The sequence below is a fragment of the Hordeum vulgare genome, chromosome 7H, assembly GCF_904849725.1.
Source record: "Hordeum vulgare subsp. vulgare chromosome 7H, MorexV3_pseudomolecules_assembly, whole genome shotgun sequence".
NCBI classification, from domain to species: Eukaryota; Viridiplantae; Streptophyta; class Magnoliopsida; order Poales; family Poaceae; genus Hordeum; species Hordeum vulgare.
In genome coordinates this window covers 562,520,034-562,544,940 of record NC_058524.1, presented here as the reverse complement: position 1 = coordinate 562,544,940, position 24,907 = coordinate 562,520,034, and the positions used below count along the sequence as shown (strand labels likewise).

At 45.2% G+C, this 24,907-nt stretch overlaps 2 protein-coding genes across 7 annotated transcripts; one reads left to right on the top strand and one right to left on the bottom strand.

Annotated features, from left to right (window-relative positions):
- Positions 1–6,071: 6,071 nt before the first annotated feature.
- LOC123407145 (thylakoid lumenal 16.5 kDa protein, chloroplastic-like) lies at positions 6,072–7,588 on the top strand. The gene is made up of 4 exons (XM_045100216.1): positions 6,072–6,651; positions 6,741–6,880; positions 6,967–7,039; positions 7,166–7,588. The coding sequence occupies exons 1-4, from the start codon at positions 6,276–6,278 to the stop codon at positions 7,273–7,275; spliced, it is 699 nt and encodes a 232-aa protein (XP_044956151.1). The 5' UTR covers positions 6,072–6,275; the 3' UTR covers positions 7,276–7,588.
- Positions 7,589–7,779: 191 nt separating this feature from the next.
- On the bottom strand, positions 7,780–13,744 carry LOC123407144. Of its 6 annotated transcripts, XR_006612545.1 has the most exons (8): positions 13,421–13,744; positions 13,192–13,313; positions 12,754–12,859; positions 9,405–9,587; positions 8,669–9,145; positions 8,468–8,554; positions 7,938–8,150; positions 7,780–7,853 (listed from the first exon to the last, which is right to left on the bottom strand). XR_006612545.1 is itself a non-coding variant. In XM_045100211.1 (7 exons), the coding sequence occupies exons 2-7, from the start codon at positions 13,237–13,239 to the stop codon at positions 8,140–8,142; spliced, it is 912 nt and encodes a 303-aa protein (XP_044956146.1). In that variant the 5' UTR covers positions 13,240–13,313; positions 13,421–13,744; the 3' UTR covers positions 7,780–8,139. The 6 variants fall into 6 exon arrangements, 5 of the variants coding, with proteins under 5 accessions (XP_044956146.1, XP_044956148.1, XP_044956147.1 ...); XM_045100211.1 differs by having other exon boundaries at positions 7,780–8,150; XM_045100213.1 differs by having other exon boundaries at positions 7,780–8,103.
- Positions 13,745–24,907: the final 11,163 nt, after the last annotated feature.

Genomic DNA, 24,907 nt, shown 5'->3' with positions numbered 1-24,907 from the left:
TGAATAAACCCCACCATTTTATCCTTAGTAGCAGCAACACAAAGACGCATATTGTCCCCTTCTGTTAGTGGGATATAGAAACTCGTCAAGTTGAACCTACCACAATGCACCTCTCTCACCGAAGAAATACTGATCTAGTTGGCCAAACTATTTCAGTAACGGAGAGAATTATGAAGTTATCATAATCATGCACATAAGAATCATATAAGTATTCAAAAGTGACTCAAATATTTATCATTAATAATCTGAACATAAACTCACAATTCATCGGATCCCAACAAACGCACTACACAAAAGGAATTACACCATATGGATCAAAGCGAAGATGCGATGATCATTATATTGAAGATCAAAGAAAGAGATTGCCATCTAGGTAATGACTATGGACCCGTAGGTCTATGGTGAACTACTGACACATCATCTTGAGGGCAGCAAGGTTGATAAAGAGGCCCTCTATGATCGATCCCCTCTCCGGCAGGGTGCCCAAACGGAGCTCCAGATGGCATCCCGTCGGAACAGAGACTTGCGGCGGAGTAAAAACTGTTTCGGGACTTGCTCTCGTATTTTTAGGGTAAATAAAAATTTATAAACCGAAGAACGGAGCCGGGAGGGCCAGAGGGGGGCACAAGTTATCAGGTCATGGCCCCAAGGTCGTGCCCTGCTAGCTTGTGGGCCCCTCCTGAGGCCTCCAGCTTTCTTCCAATGCTCGTTGGTCATCTTTTTGTCCAGAAAAAAACATCAAAAAGTTTCAGGGCAATTGGACCTCGTTTGGTATGGAAAACCTGCAAAGTGAAAAACACGCATAAAACAACAACTGGCACCGGGTATTGGGTCAATATGTAAGTGCTCAAAAATAATATAAAATGGTAAATAAATACTTCAAAAGCATACTAGAATGATAATATATCGACATGGAACAATAAAATATTATAGATACATTGGAGACATATCACACGCAACCCCGTCTTCAGCGACTGCACACAAAGAAACAAACACTTGCACCCAATGCGGGTAAGATGGTTGTCAATCCCCTTGGACTCGTTATTTGGATGCAAGTGAAGTGTGTAGATGATAGTAGATAATTGAAAATTGAAAAATAAAATAAAAAGTAAATAAGAACAACAAGAAAATTGTAGTGATTGTAAATATATAAGTGAATAGACTCGGGGACCATAGTTTTCTATAGTGGCATCTCTCATAAAATAAGCATACAATGGGTAAACAAATTTCTGTTGGGCAATGGACAAGAAAGCGTGTAGTTATGTGATTTTCACGGCAATGATCATGTGTATATAGGCATCACGTCCACAAGCAAATAGGTTGACTCCTGCCTGGACCTATTACTATTACTCCATCCATCGACAGCTATCCACCATGCATCTAGAGTATTAAGTGGCAACAATACAAAGACGTGTCTTTTCCCCTACTATGTGACTGGGATATAGAGCACCATCAGATTGAACAAACTACAACACACACCTCCCACTAAAGAAAGATTAATCTAGTTGGCCAAACCAAATCAGTATATCAAAGAGATTTATGAAGCTATAATAATCATGCAAATAATAATCAAATATAGAATTCCGAGAAGACTCTGATCTTTTATCATGAATAATCTGAACGCACCGCACAAAATAGTTACATCATATATATCAAAGAGAAGACGCGATGGTCCTTGTATTGAAGATCAATAGAGAGAGATCTAGGTACTAACTACGGATGCGTAGGTTGATGGTCAACTACTCACACATCACCATGGGAGGAGCAAGGATAATGTAGAGGCACTCTCTGATCGATCCCCCCTCCAGCATGGCACCAGAAAAGGGCTCCAAATGAGCACACGGCGGAACAGAGACTTACGACGACGGAAAAGTGTTTTGGGAGGCTCCTTAGAGTTTTTGGGATTTATTAGAATTTATAGGATGGATAGGGACGTGAGGAGGCGCCAGGAGGGCCCACCACACAATAGGGCACGACCACCCCTTGGGCGAGTCGTGATGTGTGGTGCCTCCCTCGTGTGGCCTCTCGTCTCCTCCCAAAGCTTCCAGGTCTTATTTTGGTCTAGAAAAAATCATCAAAAAGTTCTGGGGCGATTGGACTTCATTTGGTACTATAAACCTAAAAAGATAAAAACATGCAGAAAACAACAACTCGTACTGGGCACCGGGTTAATAGGTTAGTGCTAACAAAATAATAGTAATTAGTAAATAAATACCAGAAAAGTATCCTAGAATTATAATATTATAGCATGGAAAAAACAAAAAGTATAGATAATTTGGAGACGTATCACCCCTCCACCTATATGTAGAGAGGAGGGGGTGCCCCAAGAGCACAACCAAGCCCTTGGCGCCCCTCTCTCTCCCGTTACTCCGTAGCTCCTCCATCCTTATTCTAGTAGTGCTTGGTCAATCCCTGCTGAACTAGCTCCACCATGACCTCCACCAGGCCGTCATGCTGGTTGAGAACCGATCTACTACTCCGCCCTCGCTCGCTAGATCGAGGAGGTGGGGACGTTATCGAGTTGCACATGTGTTGAACGCGAAGATGTCGTCCGTTTGACGCTTGATCGGGACGTATCGCGATAGGATCACGAAGACGTATGACTACATCAACCATATTTTTAACATTTCTGCTTAACGGTCTACAAGGGTATGTACTATGTGTTGGAAATATGCCTTAGAGGCAATAACAAACTAGTTATTATTATATTTCCTTGTTCATTATAATCGTTTATTCTCTATGCTAGAATTGAATTGACTGGAAACTCAAATACATGTGTGGATATGTAGACAACACTCTGTCCCAAGTGAGCCTCTAATGGACTAGCTCATTGATCAAAGATGGTCAAGGTTTCCTAGCCATAGACAAGAGTTCTCATTTGATAACGGGATCACATCATTAGGAGAATAATGTGATGGACAAGACCCAAACTATGAACGTAGCATATGATCGTGTCAGTTTATTGCTATCATTTTCTGCATATCAAGTATCTGTTCCTATGACCATGAGATTGTGACACTCACTAACACTGGAGGAGTACCTTGTGTGTATCAAACGTCGAAATGTAACTGGGTGACTATAAAGGTGCTCTACAGGTATCTCCGAGGGTGTCTGTTGAGTTGGCATGGATCAAGATTGGGATTTGTCACTCCATGTGATAGAGAGGTATCTCAGGACCAACTCGGTAATACAACATCACGATGAGCTTGCAATCAATGTGAATAAAGAGTTAGCCATGGGATCTTGTATTACCGAACGAGTAAAGAGACTTGCCGGTAATGAGATTGAACTAGGTATGGAGATACCGATGATCGAATCTCGGGAAAGTAACATACCGATGGACAAAGGGAACAGTATACGGTATTGATTGAATCCTTGACGTGTGGTTGGACCGATAAAGATCTTCATAGAATATGTAGGAGCTAATATGGACATCCAGGTCCCACTATTGGTTGTTGACGGAGAGTGTCTCGGTCATGTCTGCATAGTTCTCGAACCCGCAGGGTCTGCACACTTAAGGTTCGGTGACGATTTGGTATTAATGAGTTATGTGTGGTGATAACCGAAAGTTGGTCCAGAGATGAAGATTGATATACAGGAAGATGGTTTTCGAGGTCCGGAAAAGTGGTGTCTCACAAAATTCAGCATGCGTGCATTAATCAATCATGAGGAATAAGCATGCAAGAAAAGCAGTTCAAAAGTGTCAGACCACCACCAGACATAAGTTTACAACTCATACAATCAAACAACTCAGAAGAACGAGAGTTGTAACTTAACAAAAACATCCCATATAGATAGACCCGCTTGAAGACTAACTCAAATTTCTCCCCCTTTGTCATCAAGTGACGAAAAGGGACGAAACTGAGGACTAACGCCCCTGAAGAATATCATCTTGATGGTGGTGGAGGAGCGCCATCGTTGTTGGGGTCGTTTGTCGATGAAGGGCCTGCAGCAGTGTCGTCAAGGTCCTTAGCTTCATCTGTCGAGCACAATGAAGAAAATGAGCTTGTTACCAGCTGAGGAACTTGAACTTTCTTGAATTTCTTCTTTGGTGGATATGACGAGTCAAAGTCGTGCTGAAATTCCATCTCTGCATGTTCTTCGGGAGTCTTGAGGTGAGACAAGATGACCCATGAGCGATCGAAGATTTCGTGGAGATAGTAATAATTCTTCCTCACAGAGTTATGCGTGAGAGTCATGCCACAAAGAATCGCACCAAACTGCCGTTTTACCCACGTGTGGTTGCGATCGACCTTCTGATGAAGACTTAGAAGAAGCTCACGATCGGTCATCACTTGTGGGGCAATTTCTCGAGGAAGTTGTGCTGAGGCTTTTGCTATAGAATCTTGAGATGTCGTGTCGTCATTGGTGGAGTAAGAAGCACCTTGACGAAATTGTCCATCCAGAGGGTCTGATCATTCATCAATAACAACTTTGCCCTTTCCTTCCATTGAGAAAAATGTCATTTTTAGGGGTCGATATTCTTCGAATATATCAAACTCCTCATCGACTTATAGGGCATGTGTACACTCACAAACATATTAGTCCCATAACCTATAAGTCTTCAATACACCAAAATCACTAAGGGTCACTAGATGCGCTTACAGTTACACATTTCCGAGTAATAAGTTCATAGTTTGAATTTCAGTTTCATATTTGCTTTCACATGCACAACCTACATTTCACTTTTTATTGGTCGTTTTACAAAACTCATATATATTTCAGTTGCACAATTTTGAAATAACGGATTTCACTCTTTTGAAATAAGCTTGTTTTATATTTCATAATTTTGAAATTGATTGGTTTCAAGTATTTCTAGTGAAATAGGTTTGTTTCGTATTTAGTGAAATATGTGCATTCCACATATGAAATTTGAAATGGTAAATTTTAAACGTGTTTGAAATGTATACAAGATTGGTCTAGTTCTAAAGGTCTTCACGCCAGGAGTTCAAATATATAAATTATTTCAGATACAACCTTATGGCTTAAAGTATATGAACGATTTAATTTAGCAAAGGTGCAATAAAAGGTTAGATTTATTGTGTGAGAGAAGACATTTTGAGCTGTCAACTTTGTGCCATGTCTGGCATGCATGCCATGTACTCCTTCCGTTTCTAAATATAAGTCTTTTAAGCGATTTCACTAAAGTACCATGCTGTATGTCCCTGTCCTCCAAACTGACCACCAGCTTCCATATCTGTACTCCTTAGTGTTGCCTCTCTGCAGGGAGAATTGCTCCGGTTAGGTTAACATAAGTACATAACTACTCCCTCCGTTCCTAAATATAAGTCTTTTAAGCAATTTCACTAAGGGTCTACATACGGAGCAAAATGATTGAATCTATACTCTAAAGTATGTCTATATACATCCGTATGTAGTCCACTAGTAAAATCTCTAAAAAGACTTATATTTAGAAACGGAGGGAGTAAAGGACAATAATGAAGTCCAAAACATTGTATTTCTTCACGTATAGCGGAAATTGCTTTCGAAGCTCGACCTCCATGATGGTTTTTAAATTTGAATTCCAAAAATTCATAAAAATTCATATTTTCTACATTTTAAAAAAAATTGATAAAAACATAGAGACAAGTGAGGGTGTAACACACATATGTGTAAATTTTCAGAGAAAATATGTTGAAATGAGGTTTGTACAAAAAAGATAAATTTAACGCTTTTTAACACATGATACTATTCATCGTCCTAGGCCATTAATTTATCTTTTTTATACAGATCGTATTTTAAGGTATTTCATCCTAAAAATTTACACACATAGACATAACATCCTTCTTTACTCGCATATTTTTCCAGATTATTTAAAATTGAGAATTTGAATTTTTTTGAAAATTTCGAGCTCCATGAAGCTCGGCCTCCAAACCTCCGTTCTCCCGGTATAGTTTTTATATAACAAAAAACTGAGAATAAAAAGTTAGCAACCACACGCATCTTAATGTCTAGATGAAGGGTAGATATGTTGCCCGTAGCTAACGTTAAACGGGCAGAACTACTTTCTGCCGCGAGAGGCCACCTACAACGCACGTACTACATGTGTCAAAGCATTGCCGTTCCATACCCACACTGGCATGGCCGACTGAGGCTAACCCGTCTGTGGCTGTGACGAGCGCGGCGAGATATAGCGAGGATAAGGGGACACTCACTTCCATTCCATTCCATTCGGCCATCTCATTCCGCATTCCGGTTTCCCCACGCGACGACGGCCACAGCTCCTCACCAACCTCCCCACTGAACCAAGCGCGCGCTCTCTCTCCGTCGATCGTATGGTGCCCATGGTCACCGAGGCGTGGACGCTCGCCGGGTGCGGCGGGGCGGCGGCGTCCAAGCCGGCCGCGGCGGCGCAGGAGGTGCCCGCGCTGCTGCATCCTGTCGCCAAGAAACCCACCTCGTTGAGAGGGGTGGCCGCGGCGAGCAGCGCAGGCCAGGACGCCGCCGTCGTCGTCGGGAGGCGCCGCGGCATCGCGTCGTCGTGCCTGCTGGCCGCGCTCGCGCTCGCCGGCGCCTCCTCCTCGGGCGACGCCGCGCGGGCCGCCATCCTGGAGGCCGACGACGACCTGGAGCTGCTGGAGCGCGTCAAGGAGGACAAGAAGAAGCGGCTCCAGAAGCAGGGGGTCATCAGCTCCTCCGCCGCCGAGACAGGTCGGTCAGCTTAAACTAGCCATGCCTTGTAGTAGTGCCTATCTGCGATGCTTTGCAAACTAGTGCTGGCAATTAATCCTTAACCACAGGGTACTTGCAGGAGCTGGTGTACAAGCTGAGCAAGGTGGGGCAGGCCATTGACAAGGACGACCTCGCCGCCGCCGGCGACGTCCTCGGCCCCGGCTCCGACGCGCCGTGGGTGCAGAACGTCAATGCAGCTTTCTCCAAGGCAAAACCCTTGTAACAAAAACACAGATACTTACACTTACACACAGAACTGTTTGACTGATTTCTATCACTGTATGTGCGCAACAGTTCAGCTCAAGCAGTGAGGAGAAGAGCGCGGTCGACAGCTTCAACTCCTCGCTGTCCTCCTTGTTCACATCAGGTATATATATACTTCATCAGTTTAGCTCTAGCACTGGAAGAATTAGGAAAAGGGGCTCTGAACAAGTGAACATCATCTCCGGTCCTTCAAAAACATTATCTTTTTCTGTTTTCATTCTTGTTGCAGTGAGCAAGAGCGACATTAACTCCTCCAAGTCGGCGTTCGTGTCGTCGGCCACGGCGCTGGAGAAATGGGTGGAGCTGGCCGGGCTCACCGGCAAGCTCAAAGGCTTCTGAATTTTCTGAGATGAGTGAATTGTTGGCTGACGAGTACATACCTACCGGAGATGGTGTTTTCCGCCTGAAATGCCTCCCTAGAGTCAAAGAGAATTGCAAGAATGCTCTGCCCATGATACTGATATACATGCGTTGATTCTATTGTAAGTTCGTAACCACGGCTTCGACGGAAGAATAATCTGTTAGAATCACAATTTCCTCTGTGCTCTGTTCCCCTTGTTGAGAAGTAAAAGACACTGTTCGTGTCAAGAAATTGTTTGCAGTGTATTAGGACATTATAATAATAAGAAAACAATGTGTATCTGTCTGTCTAGTGCTTGTTTGCAAAGATATTCATGTGAGTTCTTGCACTCACATTCCAATGTATAGCGTGAAATTCATGTATGTTCATGCTGGGTTTCTGACTACAGCATCACAAACCAAACTCTCATTTCAGCATTCACTTGAAATCAACAAGCTTCTGTTGTACATGCAAGGCAAGAACATAAGTGACGGACTCGCAAATTAAACATCACATCGACTAATGGCGGATCTTACAGCCACAACATCAATGTACAAGGCAGGCACAACTACAATACCTTCGGCAAATTAAACATCACAGCGACTAATGGCGGATCTTACAGCCACAACATCAATGTACAAGGCAGGCACAACTACAATACCTTCGGCAAGCAACCGGGGGGCAGAACTACTGCATGTTCCCATCAAGTTACAACTCATCCCATACTGTTACATTACAAGACATTGGAACTAACAAGGGAAAATGCTAACATGAAAGTTGCTCAAGTTCTCCATGAATATGTACAAAACGGTGGGTAGCTGCTCAGCCTGCAGGCACAGCATGAGACGTGATTAAGGCAAAAGTCATACACGCTCTGTGCACAAGAAAAGACTAAGTCAGACAAGTAAAAGCAAGGCAGAAGAACTTCAGTTGACAAATTAGTTCTCTCATAAGAAGTGTATAATAGCTGTAATTGCACGGTACAAACATGCACTTGTAGCATGTACGACAACTTAAATAGCACACTACTACCGTGCACGCACAAATGATCATGCACAATAGCAAGCACCAAACTAATGCAAAAGAACTGCCAGGGAGAAGAAATTACTGCGGTGGTGGTGGTGGTGGCATGTGCTAATATATCATTCACGACTGACTACGGAAAACAAGAAAACTGGACTAAATATTGACTACCTGTATGTTCTCCACCTGTAGAATCTGAGAAGTTATTTGGCTCAGATGAGAGAAATGGTGACCTGCTATAATTGTCCAATACTTCTGCAGACAACAAAATGGTAAATAAATAATGTATACAGCCAATGGACTTTAGGTGAAAAGGTGCTCAAATAAAAGAAAATCAAAGCAATGGAAGACTCTCTCCGATTAATGTACCTGTATTTTGGTTGAACCCCTCTGTTAAGTCTGAAAAACTGAAATTCCGGGGAATCTGGCTCAAGAAGCCAAATGACGATGACTCCATATCCAAAAGTGCATCATTCAGTGGTTGTCCGTTCAACTCTGAGCTGCTAAAGGAACCACCCGAGGCATCACCAATTGATTGGCATGATTCAAGGAAAGCATTCCCACAGAAAGCAAAATCAGCGTTGCTCGAATAGCTTGACTCTGTCTTTATTGTTGTACCATTATTATCTGCACCATACAGCAGAGCAGATGCATTCTGGGCTGGTAGCACGCTGGTTGAAGCATCCATACCACTACGAGGACCGTGAATGTCTTTACCACCATAAATTGACTGATCACCAGATGATGTACCATTTACTAAACCACCTGAACTTCCGTTGTGCATCGCACCATTTGGCATTGCAGACATGGGACCGGACTCTGGTAAAAAGCATGAGTTTTGCTTCACTGAAACAAGGAAAATAGCAGACCATGTTAAATCAGCAAGTCAATACAACATGGAAAGCAGAGGCAACAAACATAGCCCTCTTGAGCAGCAATACCACTTTGACAAAGTAAACATAAACTTCTTGAGTAAGTTCTCGAGACTACTTTCTACTTGTTTCTACATTACTTAAATGGTGCGAGAGAATTACATTATTACACCAGATAAAGACAAACAGACACCACAGAAAGCTCTAAAGCTGAGAGAAAAACACTGTCTTACATGTTGTTGAGTTGGAGCCATTAGTAAGAGGCATAGAAGGGATCCCTGAAGAATAGTCTTTGTTCATAAGCTGGAACTGATCCTGAAGAAGCTTGTTGAAGGCCGTTATTTGATTCTTAAGCATCAGCCTCACATAGTATGCCTTAAAAAATTCACGGTTCTCTTCCTCAAGTTTTTGCCAAACTGGAAAGAACAGAGTAAGAACAAAACATTAAGGAGAATAACAACAAAAGAAACACACATTTCTACGAAGGTGCAATATACGAGGGGGTCCTTGAAGTTGTGGGGTGGTTCGTCTAGGTCCATGTACCCCCAAAGTGCATATTTAGGTCCCCGGTGTGCCATAAATCATATGCCATTAACCCAACAATTGAGGCGATTTCATGCCAAACATGTGGAATCAAAGGTTGCACCAAGACCTTCAAAAACTACAGAAGTTTGTTTTGGTTTTTATACAACAGAACTGTGATATACAGTTACAGACCACCCATAATCATAGTATTATTGCATCCCCGTCTCATCGCCATAACAAGAATAATACCGGTGTGGTGCCTCTCAAGGCCAAGACGGTGACCCTCGCAACAAAACATGCATGTGGCGTCCGCCACAGAGGCATGGTGTCTATTTGCAATGAAAGTGGCGAGGTTGGAGTCATCTTATGCGATTTCCGATGACACGAGCAGAGTGCATGGCAAGTGGAAGCAGGGGTGGGAAGGAAATAGCAGCTAGGCGCGAGAAATAGCTAGGATGGGAGGGAATCATGCTTCTCTCTGACGAGAGAGAGAGAGAGAGAGAGAATCGGCCATTGGGCTTCACTCTGACCTTGCTGTGGCGGCCAGCACATCTCTTCCCACCATCCCCTATCCAGTTCCGCCCAGTTCCAGGTCTGTCACCTCCTCCCCATCCAGTTCCAGGAGGGAGGCGAGCATCAGCGCCACCTCCCTCCATCCCCATCCACTAATCCACAGATCGATGCAGGTGCAGCACACCTCTCCGGCCAGCTTCAGCGCCAACTCCGGCGAGGTATGCTACCCCTCCCTCCTACTCCTCCCCTCTCTTCTCCCTGCCTCTTCCTCCCCGACTCTCTTCTTCCCCTATGCTGGGATATCTCGTCCTCCTCTGCTGTGATGTGCTCTGTTTCTTTCTCTGCAAAGCTCCTCTTTTCTGTACATATAGTGCACTAGTATATATGTACAAATGTAATGTTAGTGCAGTGCATATTTTAATCTTACTGCCTTTGATTATTTAATCTTGCTCATTGCAATCCACATGTACTGCTAGTATATCTGTGGGCAGTGGCTAGTGCAGTGCATCTCCTCTGCTTATTTTATCTTGCTCATTGCTAATTGCCATGTGGAGTTGTGAACTGAACACATTTAGCAAATACTTTAGTGGTGCAAGTGGAAAGAAGACAGTGTGTGCTACATGACCAACAACAAGGTATAGTCATGTACAACCTAATTGCTGAATTAATTTAGCATATACTCCCTCCGTTCCTAAATATAAGTCTTTTAAGAGATTTCACTTGTGGTCCACATACGAAGCAAAATGAGTGAATGTACACTTTAAAGTATGTCTATATACATTCGTATGTAGTTCACTAGTGAAACCTCTAAAAAGACTTATATTTAGGAACGGAGGGAGTACAAAGTTAGGTTTTTCTATGTAGTGATTTAATTTGCTACCACACAAAGTCAGGACATGTCTATGTTGTCACTTCGTCATACGCCATAAGCGTTATAGATTTATGAACAAGGTCGGTCACCACAAGATTCACTACGCCATAAAAGCTATGCCCATAATTGGCTTGGCAAATATTTTGAAGTATTAGATTTATATGGAGCTTTGTGTCCCACACTCCCACTGCTTGCTAGTTACACATGCACTTTCAGTAACAAATCCTATTGCCAGTTCAGAATGATGCTAATATTCATATTTTATGACTTGTGTTCTACAAACAGGCTATATGTTATCAATTACTTTATGATCTATCTTTACTCAAACTGAATGTTGAATTTCCTGGTGGATGCAATTCCACTCAAACTTCCCTAGCCATTGTAACGAAAATGAACAGTGTTCAAAATATTTGCTGATAGATCAGTTGACCGGCCGATTAATCCCTGTTCAGTGGGTCACCAAGTAGCTGATTAACAGATTTATCAGCAAATTAACTAGCTGATTAGCCTACTATTCCCCTACACGCCAGCTGGCCGAGCAGTTACCGTTTAGCGATTTGCTGAACATTTTAAAGAGTGGTCCTAATAAACCGGGTGTGCTGCCTATTGGTGATTAAGGAAACAGTGTTTGATTCACTCACCTAAGCCAAACTAAAGCTCCAACACAAAATGGGGTCAAAGAGAAGGCTTTGGTGAGTTTTATGTAGGCCAGAAGGGTTTTCAGCAAGTTTGCAAAAAACATGGGCGCTATATCTTCCACCAGATGAGTCACATCAACAAAAGAAGACACAGAAGTGGCATTGGGACGGCTAATTAGCAAATTATTCCACATTAGGGGCATTGAAGTGCACTTCAAGAGTACAGGGACCCAGGTGAACTGATACCATAAGTTTGAGGACCAATCATACATTACCCATTTGAAAAGAACTTACGAGATAGAATGAGATTTAATATTTTGGAGAGATAAAAGAGAATGCCCGTGAAGTTCGGGGAATGCTATCCATGCGAGTTCCACTTAACAGGTTCAAACATTTTCACATGTATGCTACCTAGTAGGCCTGTTATCATGCTAATGAAGCTACAGTCCACTGGTAGACCTTCAGCCCAAAGCAGGTCATGCAAATCAATCTTCAAACAATTGGGATGTTGAACATGAATACATGATGTCCTGCTTGCGTTATTTGCCAACAAAGTCCACATTATGAGCCTATCAACTGAATCTTCTACATCTAGACAAGCTTTCTGCTAGTGCTTATGTTGTGTCATCAAGTTGCACAATTTCAAGGCACAAACAGGAACAAAGAAATATTTCCGTTGGCATAAATACATGAGGAGTGACAAATGAAGAGAACATATTGTGGTTTGCAGGATTTTCCATTATGTTAGAAAATTGTACTAATGGATTCTCGGAGGTCAAAAAGAGGGGAACTGAACATTTTCTGCCAGGTTTATAGTATTAAAAACAGAAGATTTATCTCCCCATCATATAACAATTCCTGACGCAGCACTTTAGATATGGTTTCTACCAAAAGCATTGATTTATTCTGTGCAAACCAGAATTTGCCGACGGTTTCAGCCATCAGGCCAATTATGTATGAACTATGATGTTGTTTACCAATCCTGGGACCTCATAGCTAAAGATATTTCTGAGTATATAAAGTAAAGACCATTACCAAGTTCAGTAAAGCTGGGTTCTATCTTGGCCTCAAGGGAGAGGGTATCAATCACCTCTTTCTGGTTCATATACAGCTGGAGACAGCGCTCGATGAGATTCTGGACCTGCATAGCAGTTACAAGCAACATGAATCATCGATACATGCAAGCAAGAACTTACTAAATTTTAATCACAACGTATATATAACATATAACGTAACAAGTGCAAGGAATCTCATCCCAAGTCAGCTCCCCAACCCACAAGCAAACATAACAAATATCAGTTGCTTGCTGCTTTGCGTTTCGACATCAGCAAGCAATAGCAGTAGCACACGCCGTGCATGATGTATTGACCTAGGCCGTGGCTAGCTTGATCGGACGGTAATCGGCAGGAAAAAAAACGAGAATGCAGCAGAGCGGAAGTAGTGTTAGTCAGTTTGTGAAATGATGATACTGACGAGCTGTATGTCCTGGCGAGAGACCTTGCGGACGTCCTCCCCCGACATGTCGCCGCCGCCGGCCGCCGGGGCTCGCTGCTGCTCCTCTGCCCGAATCCCCTCCTCGGCCCCTTCCGCTCTCCCTGAGAGGAACAAGCAACCAAAGGTTGGGGGTGAGACCACGGGCGGATCTAGACAGCGCGCCCAGAAAATCACGAAGGCCGCCCGGGGGATGGAAACGGGCTCGTACCTCAGAACCCGACGGGCAGAGGCTGGGACGGTGCGGGGAGTAGACAGCAGGAGCGAGCGCGGCGTCCCGGCGGCGGGGAAGAGCGGGACCGGCAACGGGCGTGAGAGGCGGGGGCGAGGCGTCGGCGATGAGACTGCGCGGCGGCGGCTGTAGGGCGGTGGAGTCGCAGGGGGGAGGTCCGGCTGATCGATCCGGTCTTGTTGGCTGTGCGAGGGGCTGGGAAGAAGAAAGGGGAGGAGCGACGGAGCAAGTGGTGTGGTGTGGGTGTGGAGGGGGGAGAAAGGGGGCAAAGGAGGGGGGAGGGCCCGGATTCCTAATCTGCTGCTAGTGATGAGGCTTTTCGCACGGAATCTGCTATCAAATACAGTGCCCTATGCTTTGTGTTCACTCAGACATACTCCGAAAAAGAAGGTTTCGGTGGACCGGAGATTCTCATGGATCTATGTAAATCTAGGTAATAACGGGGAAACACTATTCATTATGTTTTGGCTATCAAAAGAGTCCGTGCGTTGCACCGGAAGCATGTACAAATAAAACATCGGACCCTAGTACTCCTAGTGTGTCGGCATGTCTGGTGCTCCACCTCGTTCAAGGAAATAGTGAGCTCCTCCTCGTCCGTTGGGACATCCTCGTCGTACAGTCTCCGTGCGCTCCAACAAATTAGCAATTCTACGATGGTCAAATCAAGGTATTGAGAACACATAATGTATAGTCAACCTTGTTAATTCAAAATCAAATAAATTTGAACGTTGGTTGCACTTATAAGAATATAATACATTTAGTTAATGAATTACATGTGGCTAGCCTAGAGAGCACAATGTATTTTAGTAGTTTAAGTTTGCCAATTGAAACTTGAGTTATTCATCACAAATACAAACCGTGACTATGTTTTGTTTGAAATTTTCATTTTAGACACAACAATTTTTTAGCGATTTAAATATTACTTTTTCTGATATTAGAATACTACTTATACTCCCTCTGTCAACTAATATATTAGTATAATCCCGTAAAGCTTATGGAAGAGTAGAGGAGGAAGGGATGCTGACTCCTTTTGTCACTGACGGTCTCCTGGTCCGCCAGCCGTTGGTGCAGATCGACATCCATGTCGGCAGGATGGCACTGTGGACCACCTCGTTTCTCTAGTGCGTTCTTGATCCTAGGTAGTTCCCTAGCTCCATTATCGCTGCTTTCATCCCTTTAATGATGATTCCAACACTAACATGCAGGAACCTCTTGAACCTCATGCTGCTGGTTGTTTTCCTTGCCGCTACTACTTGCTTTACAATTCTTTTTTCCTTCCATCCCATCGAGGCATCACATGCATCTGAAATCCAGCCCCACATTTCTTTTTTAAGGTTTCCATCCTTTCATACCCTAGAGACAGGGGATAATTTCCTGTTTATCCTTTAAATGCACCTTCCCGCTATAGTTATTTAGGCCTCTTATCGATATTTCAGGAAACATGTGATCCTATATAAACTGGTCGAAATTTGTATAAAAGAGCGAGGTGAGATTATATAACATGAAAAAAGTGGTGCATGCTTGCTGCTAATAAAGAGAGAAAATGTTCCTAAAAAGAGAAAAGAGGGAGAAAAAGTGTTAGAACCGGGGATCAAACCTAGTTCTCCTTGGTGGAAGAGAGGTGCTCGAGCCACTACCTTTTAAAATAAAAGACCTTTTAAAGATTACACTATGGACTACATACGGATGTATATAAACATATTTTAAAGTATAGGTTTATTCATTTTGCTTCGTATGTAGTCCATAGTAGAATTTCTAAAAGGTCTTATATTTAAGAACGGAGGAGTACATACGAAGTAAAATAATTGAATTTATACAGTAAAATATATCTATATACATTTGTATGTAGTTTGTAATGAAATATCTATAAAAGCTTATATTTAGAAATGGAGGAAGTATGTTACTACTCCCTCCGTTCCTAAATAGAGTACATTTTTTTAAGATTTCATTAGGGACCTACATACGAAACAAAATGAGTAAGAGCAACTCCAATCGGCCGACCCAAATGGACGACGGTTTTGTCCTTTTTTGTTCGTTTGGGTTGGCCGCCCGCTTTTCTTTTTGGGTCGGCTGCGCACCCAATGTGGGGGGCCCATTTTATGTCCGCACATTAGATAAAACAGCTCAGCGTGCCACCGCCCAATGGTTGGCCGTGTCATCATCCATGATCACCGGCATTCTGTCGAACAGATTACGGGCGCCGGTGAGCATGTCGGTTGGCATCTCGCATTGGTGTTTCCTCATGCCTTCGGACGATGATCCGCCTGTCACCGGCGCGGCGTTGAGGTCGATGGTCATCGGCACGGGCGTGGAAGGGGCCATGATGCTCATCTTCGGCAAGCATTCCTCGGAGAAGTGGCTGCCTTGCGGGCAGACATGGAAGCCGGGAATTGGCTGCGTGCAAGACGCGCGCGGCGACTCCGACAGCATCATCCGAGGATATGCTGGCGAGCCCATGCTGGTCGCGGCCGCGGCAACGACGGCGTTGACAAGCCCACGTTGGCTAGGGTTTACCCCTAGGTACAACAAGGCCTCCATTGTTGCCACCTTCACCCGGACATTGGTGTCTTCCTGTTGCACGGCGGCACCTGCCTCGCCCCTTGCATCCTGCGCGTGCCTCCGGTCCTTCCTCTTGGCCGACTCCATGACCCGCTCCTCGGGCGTCAACTCCTTCTTCTTCTTCTTGGGGCGGCACGACGGCCTTGCAGGGGGGCGCGGGTCTTGCCTTTGGCTTCGGCGGCGGCGACGAACGAGGCCATTGAGGCGATGGCGACAGCGGCTTCGAAGTCGTCGTCCATGACGGTGGGAGCGGGCACGGGAGCAAGCGGGGGAGCTTGGAAAAAATGGGGGAAAAGGTGGCCGCTTTGTCGCCGACTTACGGGCCAGGGACGAAAGTAGGCGCGCGTCCGCTTCGTGTCCGCGCCGACGCAAATAGACTCAAAATTGGATCGGGAATGGGTCGGCACGCGGACAAAAAGCGAACGTGTGTCCGTTTTGGTCAGCGTGTTGGGCCAACTTTTTGTCCACGCGTACCCAAACGGATGGCGGCACACGAAATGGGTCGCCCCGTTGGAGTTGTTCTAAATCTATACTTTAAAATGTGTATATATACATCCGCATGTAGTTCCTAATGAAAACTCTAAAAGGACTTATATTTAGGATACTATTGCCATGGTTAGAGCATCTCCAGCAAACCTCGTATAAAGTCGTGACCCACAAAATAACCGCGAGAATACGGGTCTCGGTGGGAAATGCGGCCCGATCAGACCTTGCAAACGCGTCCGGCCCGTAAAATTTTTGAAGGGGCGCAGCAAAATCCCCTCCCCTCCCCACAAAAACACAGGTTCCCACCTCACCTCTATGGTGCCCCGTATCTCAGGAAAGCGGTTGGCGGGAGGGACGTTTCAGCTCGTGCCCCTTTCCCCACCCCATTCCACCGCCGCACCGCCATTCGTTTCGCCCGTCCGCCGCTGGCGATTCCTGCCAAATTTGCGGGCTGAATCGCGCCGCGGGGCGCCCCTGCCATCTTCCACCGAGCCGCTACATCGGCTCCCCCGGATCGGCCAATCCATCACGGCCGGAGATCCACCGCCAGAGATGGAATTGAGCCCGTGCGAGAAGTTTTTGCTTGACTATTCATCTGATTCGGACGACTCGGATGTTGAGGCGATGCTTCTCACCTTTCGCCAGTAGACTTGGGTGATGGCCCTTGTCGTGAAGGAGCAGGAAGACGAGAATTGAAAGAGGCGACGAGGATAGACTGTTGGCCATCTTTGTATCCTCGAAATCGCCATCTCGGGAACGAGATGTTGATGCAAGACTACTTCGCCGACAATCCAACATATCCGCCGCACCTCTTCCGGAGAAGGTATCCTATGCCCCGATCCCTCTTTGTGAAAATTGTTCAAGCTTACGAGGCCATTGTGAAAGGCGTGGATGTCGCCTAGAGGGGGTGAATAGGCGCTTTAAAATAATTATGGTTTAGGCTTGAACAAATGCGGAATAAAACTAACGTTTAATTTGTCAAGCACAAAACCTACAACAACTAGGCTCACCTATGTGCACCAACAACTTATGCTAAGCAAGATAAACAACTAGGTGATAGCAAGATATATGACAATAAACAATATGGCTATCACAAAGTAAAGTGCATATGTAAAGGGTTCGGGTAAGAGATAACCGAGGCACGGGGAGATGAGGATGTATCCCGAAGTTCACACCCTTGCGGATGCTAATCTCCGTTGGAGCGGTGTGGAGGCACAATGCTCCCCAAGATGCCACTAAGGCCACCGTAATCTCCTCATGCCCTCGCACAATGCAAGATGTCGTGATTCCACTAAGGGACCCTTGAGGGCGGTCACTGAACCTGTACAAATGGCAAACCTTGGGGGCGGTCACCGAACCCGTACACGTGGCAACCCTTGGGGACGGTTACCGGTACCCGTACAAATTCCTCGGGGCAATCTCCACAACCTAATTGGAGACCCCGACGCTTGCCCGGAGCTTCACACCACAATGATTGAGCTCCGAGACACCACCAAGCTTCTAGGACGCCAAAGCATCCACGAAGAACAATATCTAGGGTACTAAGTACCAAAGGTAATAAGCTTCTCAACTTCTCACTTCCACGTATCACCGTGGAGAACTCAAACCGATGCAACTAATGCAATGGCAAGAACACATGAAGTGGTCAAGTCCCTCACACTCAAATCCCTCCACAACAACGAAAGCTATGGAGAAATATGAGAGGAAGAACAAGTAGCTCACAAAGAACTCCAAGATCTAGATCCAAGGGGTTCCCCTCACATAGAGGAGAAAGTGATTGGTGGAGATGTGGATCTAGATCTCCTCTCTCTTTTTCATCAAGAACAAGCAAGAATCATTGGAGGGATTGAGAGTTAGCAAGCTCTAAGAATGTCAACAATGGAGGTAGAACAAGAGCTCAACTGATGGATAAGACCAAGGGGGAAGAAGACCCCCTTTATATAGTGGGGGAAGGAATCAGACCGTTACCCCCCACTTACAGCCCGAGCCCAGCGGTACTACCGTTGGCTCCAGCGGTACTACCGCTGACCTTCCGGCGGTACTACCGTTGACCCTCCAGCGGTAGTACCGCTGAGCCTCCAGTGGTACTACTACCGCTGAGCCCATGGTAGCGCAAAGATACTACCGGGCCAACCACCGCCAAGAAAGTCTTCACAAAAAGTCCGACGCAGTACAACTGCAAAGATGACGGTACTAAAGTCCTGGAGCGGTACTACTGCTGACCAAAGGCGGTACTACCGCTAGGGCCAGCAGTACTACCGCTAGGTCCAGCGGTACTACCGCTCACCACTGAAACAGACATAACTTTCGCATACGAGCTCCGAATCGAGCAAACCCAAGCTTGTTGGATTCAGGACGACAAGAGCAATCCAAATAGCGAAAATCTTAAGACCATGCTGATATGAAAATGCCAATGATCTAGAGATGTGAGACCTCTATGAATGAAGAACCGGCAAAAACTCCAACATCGAAAACTGTTGGGGAACGTCGCAAGGGAAACAAAAAATTTCCTACGCGCACGAAGACCTATCATGGTGATGTCCATCTACGAGAGGGGATGAGTGATCTACGTACCCTTGTAGATCGTACAGCAGAAGCGTTAGTGAACGCGGTTGATGTAGTGGAACGTCATCACGTCCCTCGATCCGCCCCGCGAACAATCCCGCGATCAGTCCCACGATCTAGTACCGAACGGACGGCACCTCCGCGTTCAGCACACGTACAGCTCGACGATGATCTCGGCCTTCTTGATCCAGCAAGAGAGACGGAGAGGTAGAAGAGTTCTCCGGCAGCATGACGACGCTCCGGAGGTTGGTGATGACCTTGTCTCAGTAGGGCTCCGCCCGAGCTCCGCAGAAACGCGATCTAGAGGAAAAACCGTGGAGGTATGTGGTCGGGCTGCCGTGGAAAAGTCGTCTCAAATCAGCCCTAAAACCTTCGTATATATAGGTGGGAGGGAGGGGACCTTGCCTTGGGGCTCAAGGAGCCCCAAGGGGGTCGGCCGAGCCAAGGGGGGAAGGCTCCCCCCCCCCCAAACCGAGTTGGACTTGGTTTGGTGGGTGGGAGTCCTTCCTTCCCATCCCACCTCCTCTTTTTTTTTTTTCTCTTTGATTTTCTTTCCTAGGCGCATAGGGCCCTTTTGGGCTGTCCCACCACCCACTAAGGACTGGTGCGCCACCCTCAAGGCCTATGGGCTTCCCCGGGGTGGGTTGCCCCCCCCCCCCGGTGAACTCCCGGAACCCATTCGTCATTCCCGGTACATTCCCGGTGACTCCGAAAACCTTCTGGTAATCAAATGAGGTCATCCTATATATCAATCTTCGTCTCCGGACCATTTCAGAAACCCTCGTAACGTCCGTGATCTCATCCGGGAATCCGAACAACATTCGGTAACCAACCATATAACTCAAATACGCATAAAACAACGTCGAACCTTAAGTGTGCAGACCCCGCGGGTTCGAGAACTATGTAGACATGACCCGAGAGACTCCTCGGTCAATATCCAATAGCGGGACCTGGATGCCCATATTGGATCCTACATATTCTACGAAGATCTTATCGTTTGAACCTCAGTGCCAAGGATTCATATAATCCCGTATGTCATTCCCTTTGTCCTTCGGTATGTTACTTGCCCGAGATTCGATCGTTAGTATCCGCATACCTATTTCAATCTCGTTTACCGGCAAGTCTCTTTACTCGTTCCGTAATACAAGATCCCGTAACTTACACCAAGCTACATTGCTTGCAAGGCTTGTGTGTGATGTTGTATTACCGAGTGGGCCCCGAGATACCTCTCCGTCACACAGAGTGACAAATCCCAGTCTTGATCCATACTAACTCAACTAACACCTTCGGAGATACCTGTAGAGCATCTTTATAGTCACCCAGTTACGTTGCGACGTTTGATACACACAAAGCATTCCTCCGGTGTCAGTGAGTTATATGATCTCATGGTCATAGGAATAAATACTTGACACGCAGAAAACAGTAGCAACAAAATGACACGATCAACATGCTACGTCTATTAGTTTGGGTCTAGTCCATCACGTGATTCTCCTAATGACGTGATCCAGTTATCAAGCAACAACACCTTGTTCATAATCAGAAGACACTGACTATCTTTGATCAACTGGCTAGCCAACTAGAGGCTTGCTAGGGACGGTGTTTTGTCTATGTATCCACACATGTAAATGAGTCTTCATTCAATACAATTATAGCATGGATAATAAACGATTATCTTGATATAGGAATTATAATAATAACTATATTTATTATTGCCTCTAGGGCATAATTCCAACAGTCTCCCACTTGCACTAGAGTCAATAATCTAGCCCTCACATCATCATGCGAATTACATTGTAATAAATCTAACACCCATACAGTTCTGGTGTTGATCATGCTTTGGCCGTGGAAGGGGTTTAGTCAGCGGGTCTGCTACATTTAGATCCGTGTGCACTTTGCATATATTTACGTCCTCTCCCTCAACGTAGTCGCGGATGAGGTTGAAGCGTCGTTTGATGTGTGTGGTCTTCTTGTGAAACCGTGGTTCCTTTGCTAAGGCAAGGGCACCCGTGTTGTCACAGAACAAGGTTATTGGATTCAGTGCGCTTGGCACCACTCCAAGATCCGTCATGAACTGCTTCATCCAGACACCCTCCTTAGCCGCCTCCGAGGCAGCCATGTACTTCGCTTCACATGTAGAATCTGCTACGACGCTTTGCTTGGAACTGCACCAGCTTACCGCACCCCCATTAAGAATAAATACGTATCCGGTTTGCGACTTAGAGTCGTCCGGATCTGTGTCAAAGCTTGCATTGACGTAACCTTTTACGGCGAGCTCTTCGTCACCTCCATACACGAGAAACATCTCCTTAGTCCTTTTCAGGTACTTCAGGATATTCTTGACCGCTGTCCAGTGATCCACTCCTGGATTACTCTGGAACCTACCTGCCATACTTATGGCCAGGCTAACATCCGGTCTAGTGCACATCATTGCATACATGATAGAACCTATGGTTGAAGCATAGGGGACGGAGCGCATATGCTCTCTATCTTCATCAGTTGCTGGGCACTGAGTCTTACTCAATCTCGTACCTTGTAAAACTGGCAAGAACCCTTTCTTGGACTGTTCCATTCTGATCCTCTTCAAAACTTTATCAAGGTATGTGCTTTGTGAAAGTCCTATCAGGCGTTTTGATCTATCCCTATAGATCTTAATGCCTAGAATGTAAGCAGCTTCTCCTAGGTCCTTCATAGAGAAACTTTTATTCAAGTAATCCTTTATGCTCTCCAAAAACTTTACGTTGTTTCCAATCAGCAATATGTCATCCACATATAATATTAGAAGCGCCACAGAGCTCCCACTCACTTTCTTGTAAATACAAGATTCTCCAACCACTTGTATAAACCCAAATGATTTGATCACCTCATCAAAGCGCTTGTTCCAACTTCGAGATGCTTGCATCAGTCCATAAATGGACCGCTGGAGCTTGCACACCTTGTTAGCATTCTTAGGATCGACAAAACCTTCGGGTTGCATCATATACAATTCTTCCTTAAGGAAACCGTTAAGGAACGCCGTTTTGACATCCATCTGCCAGATTTCATAATCGAAAAATGCAGCTATTGCTAACATGATTCTGACGGACTTAAGCATCGCTACGGGTGAGAATGTCTCATCGTAGTCAACTCCTTGAACTTGCGAAAAACCCTTTGCCACAAGTCGAGCTTTATAAACGGTCACATTGCCGTCAGCGTCCGTCTTCCTCTTAAAGATCCATTTGTTCTAAATAGCCTTGCGGCCCTCAGGCAGTACCTCCAAAGTCCACACTTTGTTCTCATACATGGATCCTATCTCGGACTTCATGGCTTCTAGCCATTTGTTGGAATCCGGGCCCACCATTGCTTCTTCATAATTTGCAGGTTCATTTTTGTCCAGCAACATGATTGACAAGACGGGATTACCGTACCACTCTGGAGCAACACGTGGTCTCGTCGACCTGCGTGGTTCGACAGAAACTTGAACCGGAGTTTCATGATCATCATCATTAACTTCCTCCTCAACCGGCGTCGCAACGACAGAGGTTTCCCCTTGTCCTGCGCCACCATCCAGAGGGATGAGAGGTTCGACAACCTCGTCAAGTTCTATCTTCCTCCCACTCAATTCTCTCGAGAGAAACTCCTTCTCGAGAAAAGCTCCGTTTTTAGCAACAAACACTTTGCCCTCGGATTTGAGATAGAAGGTGTACCCAACTGTCTCTTTTGGGTAACCTATGAAGACGCACTTTTCCGCTTTGGGTTCCAGCTTTTCAGTCTGAAGCTTTTTGACATAAGCATCACATCCCCAAATTTTAAGAAACGACAACTTTGGCCTTTTGCCATACCACAGTTCGTATGGTGTCGTCTCGACGGATTTTGATGGTGCCCTATTTAAAGTGAATGCAGTTGTTTCTAATGCATAACCCCAAAACGATAACGGCAAATCTATAAGAGACATCATAGATCGCACCATCTCTAATAAAGTACGATTACGACGTTCGGACACACCATTACGCTGTGGTGTTCTAGGCGGTGTTAACTGTGAAACAATTCCGCATTGTCTTAAGTGAGCACCAAACTCGAAACACAGATATTCACCCCCACGATCAGACCGTAGGAATTTGATCTTCTTGTTACGATGATTTTCAACTTCACTCTGAAATTGCTTGAACTTTTCAAATGTTTCAGACTTGTGCTTCATCAAGTAGACATAACCATATCTACTCAAATCGTCAGTGAAGGTGAGAAAATAACGATATCCGCCGCGTGCCTCCACGCTCATCGGACCACACACATCGGTATGTATGATTTCCAACAAGTCACTTGCACGCTCCATTGTTCCGGAGAACGGAGTCTTAGTCATTTTGCCCATGAGGCATGGTTCGCACGTGTCAAGTGAATCAAAGTCAAGTGACTCCAAAAGTCCATCAGCATGGAGTTTCTTCATGCGCTTTACACCAATATGACCTAAGCGGCAGTGCCACAAAAATATGGCGCTATCATTGTTAACTCTAACTCTTTTGGTCTCAATGTTATGTATGTGTGTATTGCTATCAAGATTCAATATGAACAATCCTCTCACATTGGGTGCATGACCATAAAAGATGTTACTCATAGAAACAGAACAACCATTATTCTCTGACTTAAAAGAGTAACCGTCTCGCAATAAACAAGATCCAGATATAATGTTCATGCTCAACGCAGGCACTAAATAACAATGTTTTAAGTTCATCACTAATCTTGATGGTAACTGAAGTGAAACTGTGCCGACGGCGATTGCATCAACCTTGGAACCATTTCCTACGCGCATCGTCACTTCATCTTTCGCCAGCCTTCGTCTATTCCGCAGTTCCTGTTTCGAGTTGCAAATATGAGCAACAAAACCGGTATCGAATACCCAGGCACTACTACGAGAGCCGGTTAAGTACACATCAATAACTTGTATATCAAATATACGTGATTTTTCTCTGGCCGCCTTCTTATCTGCCAGATACTTGGGGCAATTCCGCTTCCAATGACCCATACCCTTGCAATAGTAACACTCCGTTCCAGGCTTAGGTCTATCTTTGGGTTTCTTCATCGGATTGGCAACAGGCTTGCCCCTCTTCTTTGAATTACCCTTCTTGCCTTTGCCGTTTCTCTTGAAACTAGTGGTCTTATTCACCATCAACACTTGATGCTCTTTACGGAGTTCAGACTCTGCGACTTTCAGCATCGCAAACAACTCACCGGGAGACTTGTTCATCCCTTGCATGTTGTAGTTCAACACAAAGCCTTTATAGCTTGGCGGCAGTGATTGAAAGATTCTGTCAGTGATAGCCTCTTGCGGGAGTTCAATCCCCAGCTCAGCTAGACGGTTTGAGCACCCAGACATTTTGAGCACATGTTCAGTGACAGACGAGTTTTCCTCCATCTTGCAAGCATAGAATTTATCGGAGGTCTCATACCTCTTGATCCGGGCGTTCTTCTGAAAGATAAACTTCAACTCCTGGAACATCTCAAATGCTCCATGACGCTCAAAGCGACGTTGAAGTCCCGGTTCTAAGCCATACAAGACTGCACATTGAACTACTGAGTAGTCCTCCTTACGTGCTAACCAAGCGTTCTTAACATCCTGAGCAGCCGTAGCGGGTGGTTCATCTCCTAGCGCAGCATTAAGGACATAATCCTTCTTCCCAGCTTGTAAGATTAGCTTAAGATTACGAGCCCAGTCTACAAAGTTGCTTTCATCATCTTTCAACTTAGCTTTCTCTAGGAATGTACTAAAATTCAGGGTGACTGTCGCGTGAGCCATGATCTACAACACAAATATATTCAAAGTGGACTTAGAATATGTTCAAGATAATTAGAGTTTAACTTTAATCAAAATTATACGCTAAACTC

What these genes read in the sequence shown, in the direction of transcription:
- LOC123407144 (XM_045100211.1), bottom strand. Translation starts at nt 13,239, where the DNA reads ATGTCGGGGGAGGACGTCCGCAAGGTCTCTCGCCAGGACATACAGCTC. An exon ending in ACCCAGCTTTACTGAACTTG is followed by an intron (nt 9,588 to 12,753) that starts GTAATGGTCTTT and finishes TGTTCTTTCCAG; the next exon opens with TTTGGCAAAAACTTGAGGAA. An exon ending in GGGGTTCAACCAAAATACAG is followed by an intron (nt 8,555 to 8,668) that starts GTACATTAATCG and finishes TGTTGTCTGCAG; the next exon opens with AAGTATTGGACAATTATAGC.
- LOC123407145 (XM_045100216.1), top strand. Translation starts at nt 6,276, where the DNA reads ATGGTGCCCATGGTCACCGAGGCGTGGACGCTCGCCGGGTGCGGCGGG. An exon ending in CTCCTCCGCCGCCGAGACAG is followed by an intron (nt 6,652 to 6,740) that starts GTCGGTCAGCTT and finishes CCTTAACCACAG; the next exon opens with GGTACTTGCAGGAGCTGGTG. An exon ending in TCAATGCAGCTTTCTCCAAG is followed by an intron (nt 6,881 to 6,966) that starts GCAAAACCCTTG and finishes TGTGCGCAACAG; the next exon opens with TTCAGCTCAAGCAGTGAGGA.